The 23,208-nt window shown below is 33.2% G+C and overlaps 1 protein-coding gene across 6 annotated transcripts in view; it reads right to left on the bottom strand.

Annotated features, from left to right (window-relative positions):
• Window positions 1-23,208, bottom strand: part of LOC123550871 (outer dense fiber protein 3-like) — a 33,354-nt gene that overhangs the window by 5,183 nt on the left and 4,963 nt on the right. The window contains exons 2-6 of one of the 6 annotated variants that reach the window (XM_053540234.1): window positions 16,962-17,380; window positions 13,305-13,429; window positions 10,079-10,219; window positions 6,088-6,194; window positions 3,273-5,145 (exon numbers count right to left, since the gene is read on the bottom strand). In XM_053540234.1, coding sequence (XP_053396209.1) covers window positions 6,105-6,194; window positions 10,079-10,219; window positions 13,305-13,429; window positions 16,962-17,361 — 756 coding nt within the window. In that variant the 5' untranslated portion in view covers window positions 17,362-17,380 and the 3' untranslated portion in view covers window positions 3,273-5,145; window positions 6,088-6,104. Of the gene's footprint in view, window positions 1-3,272; window positions 5,146-6,087; window positions 6,195-10,078; window positions 10,220-13,304; window positions 13,430-14,160; window positions 14,286-16,961; window positions 17,381-21,717; window positions 21,871-23,208 lie in introns of those variants that run through there. The other 5 variants (XM_053540231.1, XM_053540235.1, XM_053540233.1 and 2 more) reach the window with 5 other exon arrangements.

Genomic DNA, 23,208 nt, shown 5'->3' with positions numbered 1-23,208 from the left:
CAAAATTACAGTTCCATATTTTGAGCATAGTAACATACTGTGCCAAGAAAAACTGGTAAAAAAGGTTTTTATATGTATATGAACATAAATTGTATAATTGATACCTGAAAGATACATGGGCCCCAAGAAACGAAGCCAGTTGATATATTAAGAGGATGTGGTGGATGCGGGGGCATGTTCCCAGGGAAAATGCAGAACATACAGTTCAGCCACATATTTGAATAATAATTGCTTTTAGGTAAAACAAAGGTGTTAACTGTCTAGACGTAATACAAGGTACAAGCAGTCTGATGGGTAGAGAAAGGGAAAAGAAGCAAAATATCTTGTATAACTAAAAGACAGTGGGTCTGTTTTCTACTCGCTTAATACGATACTACTGATACTAGACTTGCCAGCAGAGTGAGCAGAAAATTTCTTTTAAAATGCTCTGTGATCTGAATTCTATGCTTTAAAGAATGTATACTTGCAGTCTTTTAGGAACAATGGTGTGTTGGGTGCATCCCTGACTCAGATAGCTGTTTATACAGTATTATATATATGTGTGTATGTATACCAGGGTGTAGAAGGGCGGGGAAACCACACCCTGCAATATTCTGGTATTTTAAACACCAAATCCTGCATTCTGCCAAGTCTTAAGAGAAAGTCATTTCTGTCATTATAACTAAAGTTTCACAAGTGTTTTACTTTTTTTACCTGAAGAAAAGTTTGTATTTTAAATGAAATTGTTATTATAGTTAAAAGTTATAAACACTGTTATTCACATGTTTTGGTCTATGTATTTGAGAGCTGTTCTCAATAAAACTGGCCATCTTATTTTGTTGTAATATTTCTGTATGTGACCCCATACCCCACCCCACCCCACCCCTCATAAAATTTTGCAATTTGTGCATGCCAAATCATGAATTCTGATTATTGTTGTTGATTACTTTAGGTTTAAGTTAAATAATGTCAACAAGCCTTGGGAAAAAAAGGTATTTTGAGTAGAAATTTTATTAGAGTGCAAGATCCTTGTTGTAAGTGGTACTGCAGATGTTTTTGAATATTTCAAATGCCAAATGCTGCAGTTCTGGTGAGCTTTTAGGATAAAATTATCAGAATGGTCTTATAAGAAGGAAATATATGTATGCAAAAGATGGTGCTCCCCTAACCCACCTCCCTGCACTTACACCTATGTATACAGTATAGATTACTGTTCATATACTAAAATTATCATAGTCAGAATTACAGAACACAGAACCCTCCCCCCCTCCCACCCCCCCTTTATCAAATGGTTGGCCGCTTAATTTCCTTGGTACTCCAAAAGTAGGAGCATTTAAGGACTGAGGATAATTATGAAAAGGTTCAAATTGGAAGGCAAAAGTATGCAAAAAGCTTTTATTATGTGTAAGGTATACAAAATCAAAATTATTATTTCCAAGGATATAAAACAGGAGGACCAAATAATCCTAGGTTGCCCACCTGAGGAACATCTGGAATAATCTTGCTGAAAGTGTGACTGAAGAAACTGTTCTCTAATTTTTCTCATGGATATCCAGTGAAAAATGCAGCCCCTATTTCATGCACAAGGTTTTTCTTTGATCTAACCGGGTAACCTAGTTTTTGAACCCAGATGACCTATTTTCAAACTGGACCTAGATTTCATCAAGACAATCTGATCAAATTTCATGAATATGTGGTGCAAAATGCAACCCCTATTGCACACACAAGGTTTTTCTTTGATTTAACCTAGTGACCTAGTTTTTAACCCAGTTGACCCATAACCAAACTTCACCTAGAGTTTATCAATTACATTTCATAAATATCCAGTGAAAAATGCCTATTTCATGCACAAGGTTTTTCTTTGATCTAACCGGGTAACCTAGTTTTTGACCCCAGATAACCTATATTCAAACTTGACATAGATTTGATCAAGTCAAACAATCTGATCAAATTCCACGAATATCTAGTGAAAAATGCAGCCCTATTGCAAACTCAAGGTTTTTCTTTGATTTGACCAGCTGACCTAGTTTTTGACCCAAGATAACTCATATTTGAACTTGACCTAGATTTTATCAAGAATATCATTCTGATCAAATTTCACCAATATCCAGTGAAAAATGCAGCCCCTATTGCACACACAGTTTTTCTTTGATTTGACTACTACTGTACTACTTGGACTTTAAATATTCTTAAAATGTTGTTCCTCTTTAAAACAGAAAGCCATTTGTAAAGAAATAACAAACTTTTTTTTTCAAAATTGCTGCAAAAGATGTTGAACCTAGTTATGTGGTAATTCATCACTGAAACATTATTGCAGAATGCATCAAAATGAAAATAATATAACATGTCTTTAAAAATGATGCGTTTCTAATGGCACTGAAGTGTCCAAAAGTGCAGCACCTTCATGCAGTTCTTTTCCAGAATTAAAGTCATACTTCACTGAAATGATAGTCGTTTTGCAGAATAATATAAATTTTTTAATTCTGTTCAATTTTCATGTAAAACAACCCTTTTCTATGTTTTGGTGATGTTCACTTTTTTCTCTTACAAAATATGAACCAAGTCGTTGAAGGCATTTCTGGTTTTAGCTTTAGTGGCCCCTAATAGAAGTCAAGTGCCCCATTTAAAGAAATTTGGATGAGGACCTTAAAATGATGCTACAGACCAAGTTTCATGAAGATCCATCAAACGGTTTATGAGAAGAGTTGTTTAAAATTTTTTATATTTTTAACTCGACCAGCCCCAAAAAGGGGTTAGGTTTCCCCCATTAAACAAACTAAAGAAGACCTTGCCGAAATGCGCCAGGCCAATTTGGTGTAATTCTGACAAGTAGTTTCAGAGAAGTTAAACTGTTGATGATGGATGCTGGACCATCCATCTACACTAAAAGCTCTCCCTAAGCTCTCCCTGAACTAAGTTCAGATGAGCTAACAAATGCATGGAGCAAAGAGCTGTCCATTTCAATTCAACAGTTTGCTTCATTTAATATAACATCCTACTAATATTACTGAATGACCCTTGTATATTAAGAAATAAAAATATGTTAACATTAATTTTTTCAGCATATGAAACCTCTAAATAAAGACAAAGTTTCCACAAGGCATGTTTTCCTAGAACTACACTCTACAGCCAGACTTACCAGTTCGTGAAAATGTTACTGTATTGTTTACAACAGGTCAAAATGAATCAAATATTGCTATAGCAACAAGGGCTCTATGTTAGCAAAGCAATGTTAAGGCAAACCCCTCCTTCTAGCAGTTACATATAAACATAAAAATCAAGCAACAACATCATTATATATAACATCAGACACTTTATTGTTAGACTCACTACATATACATGTATGATGATCACATGTTAAACCATAAGTTCAGCTAAAACTATAAAATATATTTTTCAACATTTAGTTTGTTCTATGGGATTTCTTTCACTGACCAAAAACGTAATTTGCACCTTGTATATATAGAAAAAATGTAACCAAACTTTTTTGAGATAAAAATGATTTTATGATTATATATAGAATGTATGGACATGCTTTGGAAGGTTAATGGAAAATTTCTACTTAAAGTTTCGAAAACAGAAATTTTTCCTTGAAACCAAAGACAAAAGACTAAGATTATAGAAAATATTATGCTTCCAAGAAAACTTTTGCATGATGCAAAAATGAAAAAATTTATCATCTAACAAGTCAACATTTATCACAGATTTGAGCAAGAAAATAAAAGAAACTAGACAGGATTGTATGGATAGATAATACTACATTCAAAATAGAACAAATACTGATTAGCTTTCGTGAAACATTATCAAAAATACTGTGATTTTATCACTTTATACACCTCAAGTCTGACACCGTTTCAGTATCAAACTTTTAGTATACAAGTGATAATTAAAATATTTGACAACAATGTATACTTGGACGGAAATTATGAATTATAACAATATATAACAGATAGCATGTATATTATATGTATAATAAAAAAGAAAAACAACTTGGTAAAATGTGTATATACTCAAAAAGAAGGTTATTACTAATCCAAATGTGTACAAAAATACCTAGAATGTACCTACTTCTATAGTCACTTAAAATTATTTTGTACCAAAACTGCCTTCATTATGAAATACAGAAAAGTTGTAATACTATTCTTTGACATGCTAGTATGTACAGTCTTGGAAACAAAACATAAAAATGTGTAATACTTTGGAAATACTTAATGTGTGTGTAATGCTGTTTAAAATCCCTGCTTAACAGAAGTTTTTTTTTTCACATGAAATGTGCCAGTATTTTAAATAAGGAGCACAATTTAGTGAGACAATACATATGTATCATAAAATATACTGAAAAATGAAAAGTATATTACAACAGTATAAAAATACTCTCAATCTTCCAGACACATTCAAATACCCTTTCATAAATAATACTTCTATGTGGGAAGTTACTTTTCTTTGTCCACATTTATGTCATGGACTGCAAGCGGATTACTTGTCGTCAAACAAGATATCACAGGTAAGTCACGCACGAGAACATTTAGTTATCAGACTTATAAAGAAAAAACCAAACTACTGGTGAAATTTCTTTTATAACACATGATTCTAGGTCTCAAATCCCTCAGAAAAAAAAAAAGCATAAACAAGCAACCATTAGCACATTACCAGGTGCTGCAATTTTTCATAGCAATTTCTTTCCAATTGATATACCGAAAGTATTGGGAAATTTACATAATATTTAACAAGCGGCGAGACAATCTGAAAACTTACATTTTTTTATTTTCCTTTTTAAATTTCAGTTGATATAAAAGTCATAAAAAATTGCAACACTGACAGTACTTCATATAAAAACTATGCCACATATTAACACCAAGCATTCTAACGTTTTATCATTTATTAGAAAATGCAAGCATTATAGCAAAAGTAATGGTTATCACTCCATGACTATACAAAATGTTATCATAAAATATATAAACTAATACATATGTTCTGAAAAGAATGAAAAATCACTTTTTTCTGTTGTAATAAATAACCAGTGTTCACAAAGGCTTTTGAAAAAATGTCAGTTGATTCTAAATCTGAATACATTTAATCTCTAACTTCAACGATTAAAGGAGCCATATACTGGGTGTGACGGATGCCAAAGCTGGGCTGAGGAGCTTGTCGTTTATGCAAATATACCTGAAACATATAATTTTAGCTCATGGAAACACACATCTATAAAATACTAGCACATATTCCTCTTTTCTAAAACATCTAAAAATTCATTCACTTTTCCAGCTAGGTAATGCTTTTTGCCTTGCTACCAGGCAAGTCATTTTTGTTGCAAGACAAGATATTTTCATTGCAAAGGAAGATATTTTAGCAGCTAGGCAGCTACAAACAAACGGGCATACAAAATATTATCCTGAATAATCACAATTATGTCAATATAATATCTCTAATATATAATTATAAAAGAGTTTTTGACAATACTTTCTTGTTGCTAGGCAACAAGAAATGAAACTGATAAGTAGCATGACATTTATGACAAAAACTCGTGATAATTTCAGCACCCTTTAAACACCCCTAGCTGGAAAAAAAACCAAAAAAAAAAACAACCTTTAACCTGTATTGCAAAATCTGTTTAGTTAGCAACATGTTACACAGCAGCATGATATAGCAAAAATGGTTAGATCAAGGCTATGGTTAGGGTAAAAAGAAGAATGACAAGTCTTTTTACAGTCTTCAGGAGTCTTTCTTCTCCACCTTGGAAAGCGGTAAAGGAAATCAGTTTAAAGTCATTCTCCTTTTTTTATTAAAAGAATGGCCTGATTTTACACTTCAGAACCTTACATGTATATAAATGATGAGACAAGTTTTATAATTCAGTGTACAGCAAGAGTTTTTGTTATGTATGTTGCATTTTGTGAGGTGTATTATTTTGAAATAAGACAGATTTGTAGTTCTGATGTACCTAAGAAACACTTTGCTTCCATAACAGTTTGAAATAAATTTTTTATCTCACAAGATAAAATACTGATCATGCAAATGGCAGATTAAATCACTGTAGAGCACAATAAATGGTGCAACACAAAACGTTACCATTACATACGCTACAAATTAAAAGTTACCATTACATACGTTACAAATTTATCCATTTAATCTGCTCCCACAATAAGTGGTGCCGTATACTGTGAATGCCTGATACCAAAACTGAAGTTGGGCGCTTTTCTCTTATGTATATAAACCTGCAAAGGCATAAATCACTCAAAATCAGTTCCTTTTCAGTAAAGTATGTAACTTTTTATGGAAAACTAAAACTGCCTTTTTTGTATCAACAAGCCTTAATCATCAGTGTTGAAGGCGGTCAATCTCATTTGAGCACTACATATGGCTTGTTACACAGAGCTAAATAGACATTAGAACTAAATGTTTTTTTAACTGTTAATAAAATTTTGTTCTTTTCTATCTTAATTTAAAGGATAATTTTTGTAAATCAACATTTTTTTCTTTCAATTTTAACAAAATGTCAAGTTCAGTTGTTCCCTGTGACACTGATTAGGCTAAAAATAAAATAAATAAATTAGCTGATACATTCTGTAACTATTTTTCATTTCAGAATTAAATTTTATCTATAAATCTTGCACAACCAAGACAGACAAAAAAAGATAATCTGACTTTAAGAAAAGTACCATCTTTTTCTTTAAATATTTTGCAAAAAAGCTTTTTTTATGCCAGTCGGTGAAAATTTTAATGCAGCCTTTCCAATATGTTTAAAATTTTTCAGTAAGTTTTGATTATAATAATTTTATGCTTATAACTGGGAAAAAATTATCGTGATTCAGACTGACCACCTTCAAACTCATACTTAGTAATTTTGTCTGTTTTCATCAGCTACACTGGACTATACAATTATTAAGCAGACGATTTAAACTACTTAATTTTCTGAATGTAAGTTCAATGCACATATTTTCATAAACTTGTACAAAAATTAATAAATATATCCATTGTTTAACGTATCAAAATGATTGTAAATGAATGAAGTTATATGCAATTCTGCAACTAGGTAAGAATGTTAATAAATATATAATATTTAAACAGAAAAATAAGTTGACAGAACAGCAAAAAGCAAGAAAAAAAAATGCAAAAATTAATGTGCTTTAGTGTTATATCAGGCTTTATATTACTGATGTCTCTATAGCGAGCAAGCCTGCAAGGTTAACTTTATATCAAAAGACATTAAGGTGTACATGCTGAAAGTCGCATCATTATGTGTTAGCATGCGTGTATGCTGAGATAAGAGGGTCTAACATAGCGGACAGCCATATGAATGACTCCCAAATTTCTGTTAACTATCCCCCTATCAGCCTGTATGTAGTCTGTTACACTGACCTGTTTTAGGGAATACAAGTATAAACACTGGAAGAGTCTAGCCTGTATGATGCTGACATCAGATTGAACATGGACAGTCCAGTTACCAAGGACATCAATTTTTATGATTATGGCATACAGCTGTGCATTATCAGCTGTACTGACTGTTTTCAAGGACATTTTTTCTCTGTTGCAATGAAACTAGATCTTTAAATTTTGTATTAAGACTCTGAACTAGAATTTGAGGGGATTCGCTGCCAAATCAGTTCAGTGGTTTGGGCAGGATGATGGTCTCAATTTAGATAAAAATTGAAATTTTGCATTATAAAAAGATAATATGAGCCATGCCATGTGAAAACCAACATAGTGGCTTTGCGACCAGCATGGATCCAGACCAGCTTGCGCATCCGCCTACCATCAAAGCCTATTGCAATTAGAGAAACTGTTAGCAAACAGCATGGATCCTGACCAGACTGCATGGATGCGCAGGCTGGTCTGGATCTATGCTGGTCGCAAAGCCACTATGTTGGTTTTCTCATGGCATGGCTCATATGTTGCTATAACCAGCTTATGACTTATACTCTACTTAATCTATAGCTTGCTGGCAGTCATTCTACTTTTGTGAGCGTGTGATCTGTTCAGGCTGATCTTTTTCTGCACTGCAGGCTATACAGTCAGTAAATCTTCAGTGACCACCCCTTTCAATATTAAATGGTACTGTTCAGATTGAATGATAGGCAATTTAGCAGGGTAAAGGTTAACAGTAAAGGCAAATAACATGATGATCTAAAGGTCTGGTATATTATGTAGAATCCCCTTCTGCCTCAAAGATTTTTTCAGGCAGTTAGAAGAATAATGAAGTAACTATGGTGAAATATGAAATTGTACAAGACTTTAAGGTAGTTCTGCATGTTTGATAAACCGTTTAAAGTAATGCCCATTTTATCTAACCATATCACAATACAAAAGTGAATTTAAGACTGTGAGAAGTTTCACTAAAATCTACACTTTAGAAAAATTTCTATTCAGGAACATATTATCAAAACTTTGTTTTCCCCATAGATTTCCAGTATGGCAACCAGTTGAGTCCAAATTTTTCAAATCATGCTAGCTAAAAATCAAGTACACGACCCAACCTTTTTATTTGCCATATTTTCGAAGTATATTCTGAAGTTCTACATTGCAGAAAATATTTGACCAAATGTGCAGAACTACCTTAAATGAATGAATGTTTCTGCTGCAACTAGCTGAATGTTGTTATTTTAGCATGATTTAAAGTGAAGCTAAAATTTAATGGAAACTGCAAAATGAAGTGTGATGTGTAAAGTGTAATATTGTAGACACATATATATATGAAAAAGCTCAACTGAAATGGTGATATAAGCAAAGATACGTTTGATATTTATGGGTTTGTAACATTTTCAGTAAAAAGCTAACTGAAAAAAAGAAAGACAACTGCACTGGTAAATGGAGCTGCCTGGATGAGCCTCATGTGATTGTAAGCGTGTATACATTTTAGCAATGCACATAAATAATTATATACAGCTACTGCGGATAATGGAGTACAACTGATGGAGTACAACTGATTTCCTTTACTGCTACCAAGGTTAGTACAAATGTATAAAAAATGTTCCCTATGAACAATAGGCATGAAACATTTGAGCCGTGCCATGAGAAAACCAACATAATGGGTTTGCGACCAGCATGGATCCAGACCAGCCTGCGCATCTGCGCAGTCTGGTCAAAATCCATGCTGTTCGCTTTTAAAGCCTACTGCAATTAGAGAAACCGTTAGCGAACAGCATGGATCCTGACCAGACTGCGCGGATGCGCAGGCTGGTCTGGATCCATGCTGGTCGCAAACCCACTATGTTTGTTTTCCCATGGCACGGCTCAATTATATCGAAACAATCCAAAGAGGTTATACACCTGCAGAATAATTTCACACAGCGTAAAACCAATCTGTAACATTAAGATATATTAAAAATTGATTCTGCTATATATCATTTTGATTCTAATATGTCTTTTATGTAAACAAGTAAATAAACAGGAAAGCACTATCGCATGGCACATGTATGGCACCAAATATAGTACGTCGCTGTGATGTTAACATGGAAGCATATTTTAACACTTCAAATATGTGCAGTAACATGTATGGCAGAATAACTCAGGAGCGCGTAGACTTCTAATGAGTTATTTTTCATGCCTAATAACCTATACAGTGCGTCTGAATTAATGGTAATGCCATTCCAATATATCATTTCGATTCTGAAACATCTTTTATATAAAACAGTTGATCAAATGTACTAGCACTCTTTCAACTTTTTCATATTAGAATTTTTCTCTATTCAGACAAATGTTAGTTTGTAATTAAATTCATACTAATATAAAACTGTTACATGCTATACTGTTAATCTAGCAATCCTGTTTGAAGCTCTAATGTATGCAAATCAATAAAAATTCCTTGTTGTCAGTCATTAACTTACAAGGGTTTTTTTTTTTTTTTATAATTGCAAGAAACTGATAACACATTTAACTAAATGTGCTTCTGCATTTGAATTAAAGTAAAAATAAACTCAACAAATAAATAATCAATACCATGCAAATTTACAAATTACAATGAAAACCCTTGTTTGTTAATTAACCAACTGCTAAATAAAAACGAAAAGCATACATAAAAAATAGTTAGACACTGGCTTGTAAAATCTATATATACCATTAATGCGAGAAAAAGTTTTAAAATTTTATTTTCAGTACATACGTTTTCTGGTGAGTGGGCTCCTGGACCTGGTTTCTGGGTTGTGTCGCCCGGCATTGGGTTACGACTGGTCATACTGTAGTGAGGTGACTTGTCCTTGTAAATCTGTGGTTCCGTTGTGTTGTAGGTGCCTGGACCTGGAGTCTGCACAGCAAAAATATCATACAGTCATATAATACGAGTTCAAACAAAAAGACAATGCTAGAGGTTGAAAGGCTGAAATGTTAAACAGTGAAAGAAAGTCAAATATTTTAAGTTTACTAAATAATATCTTGGTAGAAATTCAAAATTTTCAAACTTCAGCTTAACCTTTTTTGTTAAATACTAGTATATATGTCTCTAGCAAAGTTGTGCTGAACATTTTTGTGTATCACTGTCCCTTCTTGTTCTTTTTTATTCCTTTTGTAAACAATGCAGTTTTCAGAAATTCACAAATGCCCAGACTGCTTTATAAATTTCTAAATCAAAATAGGCTTAATGTAAAAATGATACGCAAACATAAAAAAGAAATGAGAAATGTAAGATTCAAACAAACACCCTACAAGCTGTACTTCAGTGACAAGCACTGCTCGTAACCATCAAGCTATGAGTGCATTTTTTTTACTTCGTAATCAAATATTATGACAAAACTGATATTTCATACACTGACATACCTATTCTGTTTAGTAAACATCAATATACTATTTGATGTTACTGTCAAGTTATAAAAAAAAAAAAAAGAGTAATTGTTAGTCAACAGAAGCAAATTTTAGTTTTCACTCCATGTTTTCTATAAATTCAAGCATCAAATTGAATGATACTTGTACAGTGTCCATGGATAAACAAAACCTCAGTGTCTCCCAGCTAACGTTTATACAGCTAAAAGTCTTATATAAATATTGTAAATGAAAATATTTAGTAATAATAAGCCAATTTGTGCATGCATGGCTATGTACATTTCTTTACTGTGAATTCACTAAATTTCATATTGCTTTTTAGCCAAAGTGGCTAATTTGTGGGAATATTGATTTGTGGATTTCAAATTTTGAAAATAAAATTAACAGAAATTTTTCTTGTTCATTGGGTTTTGATTTCCTTGTTCGACTCAACCACCAAATCCATGAACATTAGTCCCCCATGAAAATTTTTGATTTCACAGTATCATGTATAAAAACCTTTTTGGACAGAAGTGTGAAATTAGTTTTCCTCAGGTCATTAATATCATAAAATAATCTATCTACCAATATTATCTGATTTTCTAATATTATGACTATAAAAGCAAAAGATAAATAAAATATGGTCATGTATAAAACAAGAGCGTGCTCGACTATTTTAATGCTGGATAGTGATTCTGTGAGGAAGCTGGAGCTGTCATTACTTTAATGTGGATGAAGATATTGGACAAAAACTTAAGTCTGTGTCAAATGTAACTGTCTGACTGTTTAACAGGGATAAAGAAGTGTATCAAAACATTAAAAAAGTATAAAATGGACATAATTCATGGAAATTTCTGCAAAAATAATGCACCAGGACAGTGGCTAATAATGTGGAGCAACTATTTGAAGTTTTTATCAAGTAAGTGAGATAGAACAGAAGTGCATCACAACTTGAACCTGAAATTCTAGTAAAAAGGGATATAAATCATAGCATTTTGGTGCCAGCTTCATGAACATTGTGTCATATGATGTTGATGACCATGTGGAACCACTGGTTTAAGTCTGAATAAAATCCATTTAGTAACAACAGAAATATAGTGAAAAAGCATAAAAAAAATTAAACTAAAATTCTAAATAAAAAAGGGACATAAGTCACTAAATATTTGTGCCAGAATTATGGACCTTGTGTCATATGATGAGGACGACAATGTGGAAGAACTATTTTAAGTTTGAATCAAATTTATTAAGTAATAACACAGATAAAGTGAAGGTGCACCAACATTAACCTGGAATTCTAAGTTAAAAGGGGGCATAACTCATGAAATATTAGTGCCAGAGTTATGGCCCTTGTGTCATATGATGTGGGTGATGATGTGCTACAATTATGTTAAGTCTGAATCAAATCCGTTTGGTAATAACAGATAAAGAGTTAAAGTGCATCAAAACTTTTAACCTGAAATTTTATGTAAAAAGGGGGCATAATTCATGATAAATTGGTGCCAGAGTTATGACCCTTGTGTCATATGATGTGAGTGATGATGTCGAACAATTGTTTTAAGTTTGAATCAAAACCATTTAGTAATAACAGAGATAGAGTGAAAGTGCATCAAAACTTTTAACCTGAAATTCTAAGTAAAAAGGGGGCATAATTCAAGAAAAATTTGTGCCAGAGTTATGAACCTTGTGTCATATGATGTGGGTGATAATGTGGAACAATTATTTTAAGTTTGAATCAAATCCATTTAGTATAACTGAGGTAAAGTGAAAGTGCACAAAAACTTTAACCTGAAATTTCAAGTAAAAAGGGGGCATAATTCATGAAAAATTGGTGCCAGAGTTGTGGACCTTGTGTCATATGATGTGGGTGGTGATGTGGAACAACTATTTTAAATTTGAATCAAATCCATATAGTAATAACTGAGATAGAGAGAAAGTGCACCAAAACTTTAACCTGAAATTCTAAGTAAAAAGGGGGGATAATTCATGAAATATTGGTGTGACAGTTATGGCCCTTATGCCAGATGATGTGGGTGATGATGAGGAATAACTATTTTAAGTTTAAAGCAAATTCATCAAGTAATTACAGAGATAAGGAGAAAAAAGAGAAAGTGCATAAAAACTTTAACCAAGGGACACGGAAAGACGCTGACGCCGATGCCGGGGTGAGTAGGATAACTCTCCATATACTTCGTAGAGAAGAGCTAAAAAACTGCTATCTTGCAATATTCCTCTGTCTATAATGTTTTTACCAAAGATAAGAGAAAATAATAGAATACTGTAGTGGTTGATGATATCAAAAGTATCTAACAGTCTATTCCTCAGCTACAACTGGTAAATGTGAAAAACACCAAAGTTGTCTGTACTTAAGACTAGGAATCTAACCTGACAGTAAGTTCAAACCTTCTTTTTCATTCAGTAAATTTACAATCACTATTAGAAATATAATCAGTACCAATTTTCACTAATTAGCTGTACGTTTAATGTGTACAATATTTTGTATGGACAAAACATAAATAATTCACGACTTCTTAGACTAGTTTGCACTATTACAGTAAACAAATGTCACAAATTCAACACTGAAACCTTCACCCTACCTTGGCCAAATCCTCACTAAATGCTCCTACTTTAGAACGGCCAGTTAATGAGTAGCATGGGGCCTGCTGTTTGCTGCTCTGTGCGGTTCTACCAATCATATTTGGTAAAGTGTAACTATTGGCAGCTGTAAAGACAACAGACCAAGCATTTCATCAATAAGAGAAATAAGAGAAATAAAAAATCTAATTAAAAATAAAATACTGTAAGCCGGTATATATTCACACCAAATTAAACTTTACTTGATTCTGCAAAATTCACTTTTTTGCTAAAACTTGTTTTTTACAGTTAGTTTGGAAACACTGGTGTTCTAAGAATTTTCATCATAAATCAATTACACCTGACGACGTAACATTAATAATTCATAAGGTAATTCCCAAGATTACTTCCTCCTAACCTAACCAGACGAAGATGTTATCTCGCTTTTGTTTATAATAAAATCACTTACTCAGTAAAAGAACTGAGTATTACAAAGAGAATCTACAAGTGCAAAAAATATTTAAAATGGGATGTAAAATCTAATTGGTATGAACACGCCGGCTTTCAGTAGAAGCATGAGGCAGCCATCTTTCATGAGTTCCATATCGAAGGTCAAAAAAGTTTATTTTTGTATTTTTCAAGGTATCACATATTCATCATTAGAAAATGATGTGTTAGTTTTATCAACTTGTCATTATGGTGTAAACAAATGAAAAAAAATGGAATCAACAAAGATGGCTACCAGGATTATGTAAACCTTCTTGCTCTCTGCATTTACGGGAACCCAACTATAATGATTCTTTCCCAAAACAGTTAGCAATTTAGTTTACAGTGAGTACTACAGAATATACAATGGTTACATTTTGTGAGTTGACAAACCTTAGCATTGTCCTCACTGAACGAGCCTACTTTGGATCTACCCGTCATAGAGTAGCATGGCGCCTGTCGTTTACTGCTCTGAATAGTTTGTCCAATCATATATGGTAGTGTATAAGTATTTGCCCCTAAAATTCAAATTTTCCTAATGTCAAAAGCAACAAATGATATTCACCCCTAACTATGGTAGCGAAATCATCACCAGCAACATTTTCTCAAGAGACCTTAACTGGTAGTCAATTAATTAGCAGTTTTTTGCCAATCCTATTCTGCTGTTAATTTCGCATGAACACCGAAAAAAAGCTTCATTTCTTATATTTACATTATCTTTCCTTTCCATTTTAAACAAGATTAAATTTTAAATTACACACATTTTTTTGCATTAAAATCTGATTTAAATGTTAAATGATAAATGAAAAAAATGTGTGCAATTTATAATATACCATAACCTTGTTTACAAATGGAAAGGAAATATGTATTTAAATATAAGAAATGAATTTTTTTTCTAGCAAGATTCATGGATTTACTGATCCTATTCTGTCGTTCTGAACTCAGAAATAAACAAGAGCATGTAGAACACGAAATGCCCCCTTGATGCATTCAGTAATTGCACAAGGAACAAAAATTATTTGGTCACTGTGCACAAAAGTACTACTGTTCTTGGTCAAAGTGACCTTGACCTTTGACCTATTGACCTCAAAATCAATAGGGGTCATCTGCTGGTTATGATAAACCTCCCTATTAAGTTTTGTTATCCTAGGCCCAAGCATTCTCAAGTTATTGTCCGGACACATTTTAGCTGTTCTGGGTCATTGTGACTTTGACCTTTGACCTACTGACCTCAAAATCAATAGGGGTCATCCGCTGTCATGATCAACCTCCCTATTAAATTTTGTGATCCTAGGCCCAAGCGTTCTCAAGTTATCATCCGGAAACGGTTTTATTGTTCTGGGTCACAGTGTCCTTGACCTTTGGCCTACTGACCTCAAAATCAATAGGGTCATCTGCTGGTCATGACCAACCACCCTATCAACTTCCATGATCCTAGGCCCAAGCGTCCTTGAGTTATCATCCGGAAACTGGTCACTGTGACCATGACCTTTGACCTACTGACCTCAAAATCAATACGGGTCATCTGCTGATCATGACCAACCTCCCTATCAACTTTCATGACCGCTAAACTGTTCTGTGTCACTGTGACCTTGACCTTTGACCTACTGATCCTAGGCCCAAGCGTTCTCAAGTCATCATCCGGAAACGGTTTTATTGTTCTGGGTCACTGTGTCCTTGACCTTTGGCCTACTGATCTCAAAATCAATAGGGGTCATCCACTGGTCATGATCAACCACCTTATCAACTTTCATGATCCTAGGCCCAAGCGTTCTTGAGTTAACACTGGAAACCGTTTAACTGTTCTGTGTCACTGTGACCTTGACCTTTGACCTACTGACCTCATAATCAATAGGGGTCATCTATTGGTCATGACCAACCACCCTATCAATTTTCATGATCCTAGGCCCAAGCGTTCTGGAGTTATCATCCGGAAGCCATTTAACTGTTCTGGGTCACTGTGACCTTGACCTTTCACCTACTGATCTCAAAATCAATAGGGGTCATCTGCTGGTTATGACCAACCACCATTATTATCAACTTTCATGATCCTAGGCCCAAGCGTTCTTGAGTTATCATCCGGAAACGGATTGGTCTACATACCAACCGACTGGCCGACAGACATCTGCAAAACAATATACCCCTCCTTCTTCGAAGGGGTGGGGGGCATAAATATTTCATTTGTTAAATAACTTGAAGGTAAAATTACTGTTATTGATAATGTATTCCCAGTTACTGAATTTTCAAGCAATATGCAAAAATATGATTTGTCTTGAATGTAAACGAAGTAATTCTTAAAAAACCTTAAATGTATCCTTTTGCTAGTGTTGTTGATTGGCCGAGGACTTATTGGCAAACACATTCTGTTCAAGTTTGGTGAAGATCGGATGGGAAATGTTTGACTGAGAGTGCGGACAAGCTTTGTGACTGACACACACACACACAGGAGTAAATCAATATGTCTCCCACACCACTGTGTGGTGGGAGACATAATGATAAAAGCATTATTCTAACACAACCCAATTTGTTTTTCTATTAAACAAAGAAGGCTGAAAACTGTGTGTTATTATTCAACAATTCATTTTTCTGACATCACGATTATGACGTCATAGTGTTAGATGGCACGGCGGCACGCTGGAAAAGAAATCAGGCAAATATTTGATGGATGTTGTTAAGGATGTACATAACAATCCTTGATAAAGTGTTAGAATCAAAATAATATATCGTAAACAGTGATCTGCGCGTGAATGAAATCGTTGTTTAAATGTGTATTGTTATATCACACGAGCTGTTCCCTCGTGATGTAATTCCTTCTCATCTAAACTCCAAACAATGATTTTTTTTCAATGACAAATCACTGTTTGGGATATATTATTTCTTAAATGAAACTTTTAATCAATGTTTGTTCAACACTGTTATACCCTATCTGACATGAAATAAAGCATCTTGTAATCTCCAACCAATAATATTATGAATTCACAGTAGTCAAGTTACCAATCAGGCTGATCAACAGATGACAATTAATACAATTTCATTTTTTTTTTTTGCAAAATCTGTTGTTACTTCCATATAAAATCTCCAAAACATACACAAATAATGACATTCACTGTGGACAAAAAACAATGAAACAATGCATTATATGATTTTAGGTAGTGTAATTCACTCAAAATGAGCGTTATCCAGAAGTACATTACCTGGTGTATTGTCAGTACGTCTGTTTCTATGTCTCATTCCGAAAGAATATTCTGGATGCTTAAAATGGGATGACTGTCCTGCTGCTTCTGGTTTATAAGCACCTGGTCCGGGCGCTTTGTATGGTACCTTATCTACTATACGATCATACAGGGAGTAGTGTGGGGTACCATCTGGCCCAACTCTTGAATATTTTGGAGAAGGATAGTAGCACGGGCCGGGACTGCAGTCATCCTTAAATTTACCATGACGAACACCGAATGGATAAGCTGGTCCTTTGTTATGTTCACTTCTTGGGTCATGAGTTTTCTGTCCTACAAGTCCAGGAAGGGCGTAACATGGGCCGGGGCTGCTGTACATGGCAGCAATTGGCCCCCTCGGTTTAGTATAATTATACACCATGATTGTTCACACTCAATTCCTGAAAGTAAAAAAAATAAATAAAATATACAGGAATACTTGTAACAGTATGTTCATTTCACATAAAACCTCTCTACTCTGTGTAACATAAAACAGTATACCTAGGTTGTATAACTGATATTAAAATGATGAACATCTGCCACTGACACTAACCTAAGAACAAAAGCTGTTTGTAAAACTCTTATGCCCCCATGATGACCTGTCCCATTTATAGTCCCATGATCACTATGACCTTGACCTTTGACCTGCTAACCCCCGAAACAACAGGGGTTATTGATTGAAGATACTGAGTCAAGTGGTTCTCCATTCATTTAATGAACTGTTTTTAAGGTTCAGACTCCTGTGAAATTGACCTTTGACTTACTGACTCAAAAAACAAGAGGTTTTCTACTTTATTAACCCTTACCCTGCTATGTTTCTATAATGAACTTGTCCATCTTTCAATTTGGACAGTATCATTAACTGTTAAAAGGGGTGTTTGCCAAAAAATACTGACCGAATGGCGAACAGTGCAGATCATGATAAGTGATAGCAAATTAGCTCTTTATTTTTTGAAAAACTTCAAAATTTAATAGTCAAGCTAAAAAAAGGATTTAAGTTATACTTTAAATGGCAGAGTTATAATTGTTTCATATAGTCAAACATTATCAAACACACTAATGATTTTTGGATTCATTTTTTATTGTTTATAGCATACTCTAAAACATTATTTCATCGGAAGCCATTTTCAAAATACCTCTGTCATTCAATGTTCAGCTTGACTATATCATCTTATAAGATTCTTTCACTGGTTGTAGGTGCAGATGTGAATTTCCGGCCTCGAGGGTAACTGTTTAGGCGGTAACGAGGTTCCTACAGAGTAACCGTCTAAACAGTTACCCGAGAGCCAAATATTCCTATCTGCACCTATATAACCAGTGACAGAATCTTTTTCTTGCATACCCATATCAAGAAATAACATTTAGAAAAATCAATCGAATGGCTTTCTTTTTAGAACTATTTCTTATAGAGGCGTATTTAAACAAAGCGCGGGAAACCAACGTCCGTGAACGGGAAAGAAGTCATGACATTTCAAAGACAAATAACAATGTCTAGTTCCGGTTTTGTTTTATCAGTTGCTGCGTAACATTATGATTTTTTGATAAAACAACGTGTTTTGAATAGAGAAATATACCATCAGGAACAAAGAGGAACTGTCAAGGTATTGGATTTTTATTCCGTTTTTTGAAATAAAATATATACTACATACATGCATAGTTCGTAATACGTCATTTAAAGCACAAGAGTCATCTTACACCCTGGGGTGTAAGATGGATTTTTCCAGCACCGGTAAAAATAACGGAAATCCCCGTCTGGTATGCAAGAAAAAATGTAGCAATAAGACAGTTGCATACTTGGCAGAATTCATTTTGGGTCAAGTTTATCAGAATAAAATAAATCGCGCCACTTGGATTAGGTTAATAAACCTTTCACACAGTGCTGCTTATAAGATCACACTTCTCACTTTTAACTATGTTAGTGTTATGACATTTTCAGAGTGGATCACAAATAGTCAGATTTTTAAAAACTACCTTTATCTATACCAATCAATATGGAAATATAAATGTTATCTATTTCTGTGGGCGATAATATACACAAATGCTTATTACGGCCATCCGTCATTGGTTCACAAAGTCGCACTTACTGTTAGCTGTCTTACACTATCAGGATCGTGTTTGTATAGATATATAAAAAGCTGACAAATATTTACCAACCCGACTCTTCTTACTTCTTCAATAGCCATAAATTGGGTTGTCAAGCATTTATTGCGTAAAAGTATCTTAAATCAATATCAAGAAGATATTGACAGGGTCAATAAATGGAAGTATTAAATGCTATCATGTTCGCAATGAATTTCTAATTATGGGATTGTTATTGTAAAAGAAAATCTGGTTAATCAGTTTTTATTTGAAAGACTGAAGCTGTAAATAAGGAATTGATAACAGAGCCTATTTTCTCCATAAAATTGGGAAATATGGGCCCATTACCCTGTTGAATTTCTATAATGAACTTGTCCATCTTTCAATTTGGACAATATAAACATTGACTGTTAAAAGGGTTGCATACCAAAAAGATACTGACTGAATGGCAAACAGTGAAGATATTGATGTGACTGCATGGATGTGCAGGCTTATCAAGATCTACACTTGTCGCAAAGGCAGAATCAATGGAACCTAACATTTTTCCATACAGACATTCAAATTTCATAGCGGTTGTGTGACATCATTATTTTGTGATGTCAGTTTTATGTATCTCATCACCTTTAAAAGTTTTGTATCTCAGTGCTTTTAAAAGTTCTTTAATAACGATCTTTCCATTTTACTCAAGCTTAAGAACAAACTTATATTTACATCATTTATATAATAAATTATAATTTTAAATATAAATGCGTATGTAATTAAAAGATTATTAGATCTGCATCAAGTATTAAGCACTCGTTGTTCTGCGGAAAAATATTACGCTTCTAAAGTCGTGCAATATTTTAGCTGCAAAACTTGTGCATAATATATCTCCATACAAATCTAATAGCCTATTATAAATATCAATACCCTGCGATATTAAATGGCAAAACACATCAGCACAAGTTGTGTATCTGTAGGCTAAGGTTCTCCTAGGTGAGGCTGAACTTGGCTGGAACGTTTTTTTGCTCTTTTTCTTTAAAGAAAATATTTTCAGAAGTTCACATTCTATCCACTTCCTTTAAGCTTTGGGCATAATTTCTGTGCAGTAATTCTAGTTAATATTTGTATATCACTTATTAAATCCATAAATAAAGGTGCTTTGTTTATACAACAGTAAAATCTATGAGAGATAAGTTTTCCAAATACAGTTAACTCTGATATCAATGTCATAAATGCCTGCTATAAGCCTACTGGAAACTTCTGTCAACAACTAACGACAGATTATCAATAATTCAGTCATAAATCTGGCGTTATATTATTTCTCCTTTTACAAATATTGTTCATTTTGTTACTGATAATAGGAATATTATGGAAACCTGTAAAGCTGTTTGTTCAAGGCTTAAGGACATCATGTATGCATTACCTTATCAGGACAACACTCCCCTGATAACAGCTACTGACACCAAAATTTTCATTCTTTGATGTACATAAATATTAAAAATATGCAATTGCACCTTTTTTTCGAGAGAGAATTTCACTCCCAAATGAACAGAAGTCATTAAGAAATTATGTTATCATTGTTGGCATGGCAACATTACTTTGACAAATGTGTTGTTTTTGAAGATATTTGCTATACAGATTATATTATAAGAATCAAAGAGGTTCATGAACCTTCATGGAGAAAAATTTGAAATTTAGAAACTATGTACTTCAAATTTTTAGCAAAATAGCTTCGACAAAATTTCATGGAAGCATAAATTTTATACGTGGTTCAGTAGCCTTTTGACAGTAATACCCCTTAGTAAAATGCTGGTATATAGACTCACACAGCAAAAAAACTGATGTGAGATTAGATGTTTGTGACATCATGCTTGTAAGAAAATCAACTTTATTAATACTGATGTAGATTTTTTATTTATTTTAAAAACACTGCTAAGTTGATATCATGAATCAAAATATATAACCAAAATTTAAAGAATTCAGAAACAAACCTTGTAGTAATATTCTAAATTAATGTATCCTTCAAGAATTATCCACATTTAAAATGTCCATAAGTTATTTCAATATCAACAATTTCAACTCAAGTCTGGTTGATTCTACATTAAAAGATCATTGAATAAAAAAAAAAAACACTCAAAAAGAGCCTATAATTTGCCTAAAAAGTCCCAAGTTTACATTTAAAACTCACAATGACTGTTTCAACATATCAATATACTTTGCTTGAAAATATTTGATGTATATAAAACTATTTAGAACAAATAATTAAATTAATGGATTATTTTTTTTACAGTTGTAACTTAAGACTTAACAACGAAAAAAGTGTATTACGTTTAACCTAACAGGTTAAAACTTGCCTGACAAGTCTGTACACAATTAAATGAAAAATAAATTAAGAATAAAATTCCGATACTATATTAAATACTTATGTTTAGAAATCAAACAAACAAACAAAAGGTAACACCGACTTAAAAAGGTTAAAAAAAGTGAAAATGCTACACAAGACTATCACTAGGGTTCTATGCATTCATAATCATATAGATAATGTACATAGATAAAACCTTTTTATAAATCCATTTCAATCCATTTTATTTAAGTGTAAAACACACATTATTTTCTGTTTCTACAAACACATTAATATAAAAAAAACATGTATATCAACGTAAAATATCTAACTCACTGTTAGAGCATATCCAATTTTTTAAACTCTATATATCTAAATGAATAAATAATGGAATACTTTAAGACGTGTGTTTGAATAGTTTTAATCTGTTTGTATTATATTGTTTAGGTTCGTGGTTCTAAGCAACCATGCTTCGATACAACGCAATTCAATAGCAGTTGTGTATAGAACACCTATATTGAATGTGTATAAATGAAAATCCGTCTTTATTGACTGACCTATTCAGGCTATTATATTTTCACATTGATCGATCATGCTGAAATAGGACAAGGAAAAAAGGTTCATTTATTACATTTTATGGGCATAAAACAAATTGAAAGGAAAGCATTTCTTGCGTGACCAAAAGAAAGAGTCATAAATTGTCACATAAATTCACAACTGGAACTTCCTCGAAGAAACTGAATAAAACTGTATTGAACATTTCCACTTTTCATTAGGTTTATTTTTACAATTAGATATTGAATATGTATTATGGAAAATCTGTCTGATACTGAGTATTTTCTGTTTTATAGTTTTATAAGACTTTAGTAGATTAACATGAAATCATTTTTTGAAATAAGCATTCTGCCACCTTAACCACTATCTGAGCTCTCGCGATCGATCTGCCTTAATGGCTTTTCCCAGGCAAAATTAATTACATCAAGTACTTAAATTTATGCAAAAAAATTGAAGATTTTATCAATTCTTTCATTCCTTAAATAGTTTCAAACAATAGAGAGGTATGTAAGTATTCTGTTATCTCCTTGAATTGATTTAAGGACCTGTGTAGAATATGAAATTGAAGTAAATTGTAATATAGTTTGCCTCCTTATTTTAAAGATGACATAGCTTATGATGCAAAAATGACTAAAAAGCATTGAATTTCACTTGTATGAGCGAAAGTGCATGTTGCCATGCAGTCAATGGTTAGTAATTAAGTAAACGGAGGCAGTGGTATGGGAGCAGTGGTATGGTGGAAGAAGTAACAGTAGGCATGTGTAAGAACACTGCTGGATTGAATTGGTAACAACAGAAGAAACAGACTTGACAGTTCCAGCTTGCTAAAACAAATTAGAAATACATCTAAGTCATAGTCACAGTCATTTCAGTTCCTTAATTTCATGTAAATCAGGGAACAATGTCTACCTGACATAATTTATCAATAAACCAGAATTAACAATTTATAATACAATATTGTTACAGCCTACAAGGCGATTTGAGCGATATCGTCGCTTTAAAGTCGGCCACTTCGCCTAATTATCGCCTCCGGGCGAAATCCAAATCGCCGAGCTTTTCAGCGAGTTATTATCTGTTTACTTAAAGTTGCAAAACTTGATGCATATTCTAGATTAAATTATCGATAAATCCATAGTCAACCCCGCCTACTCGCCTGTCAAACTCCAGCCAATCGTAGCGTTCATATCTAACAGTGTCAATCAATAATATAGTAAAGCCGCCGCCATTTTGAAAATTTTCAATCGGCGTGTAAAAAAACCGATAAACTTAACG

The sequence above is a fragment of the Mercenaria mercenaria genome, chromosome 4 (assembly GCF_021730395.1).
Source record: "Mercenaria mercenaria strain notata chromosome 4, MADL_Memer_1, whole genome shotgun sequence".
In the NCBI taxonomy this organism is placed as follows: Eukaryota; Metazoa; Mollusca; class Bivalvia; order Venerida; family Veneridae; genus Mercenaria; species Mercenaria mercenaria.
This window is presented reverse-complemented; position numbering and strand designations above follow the sequence as displayed.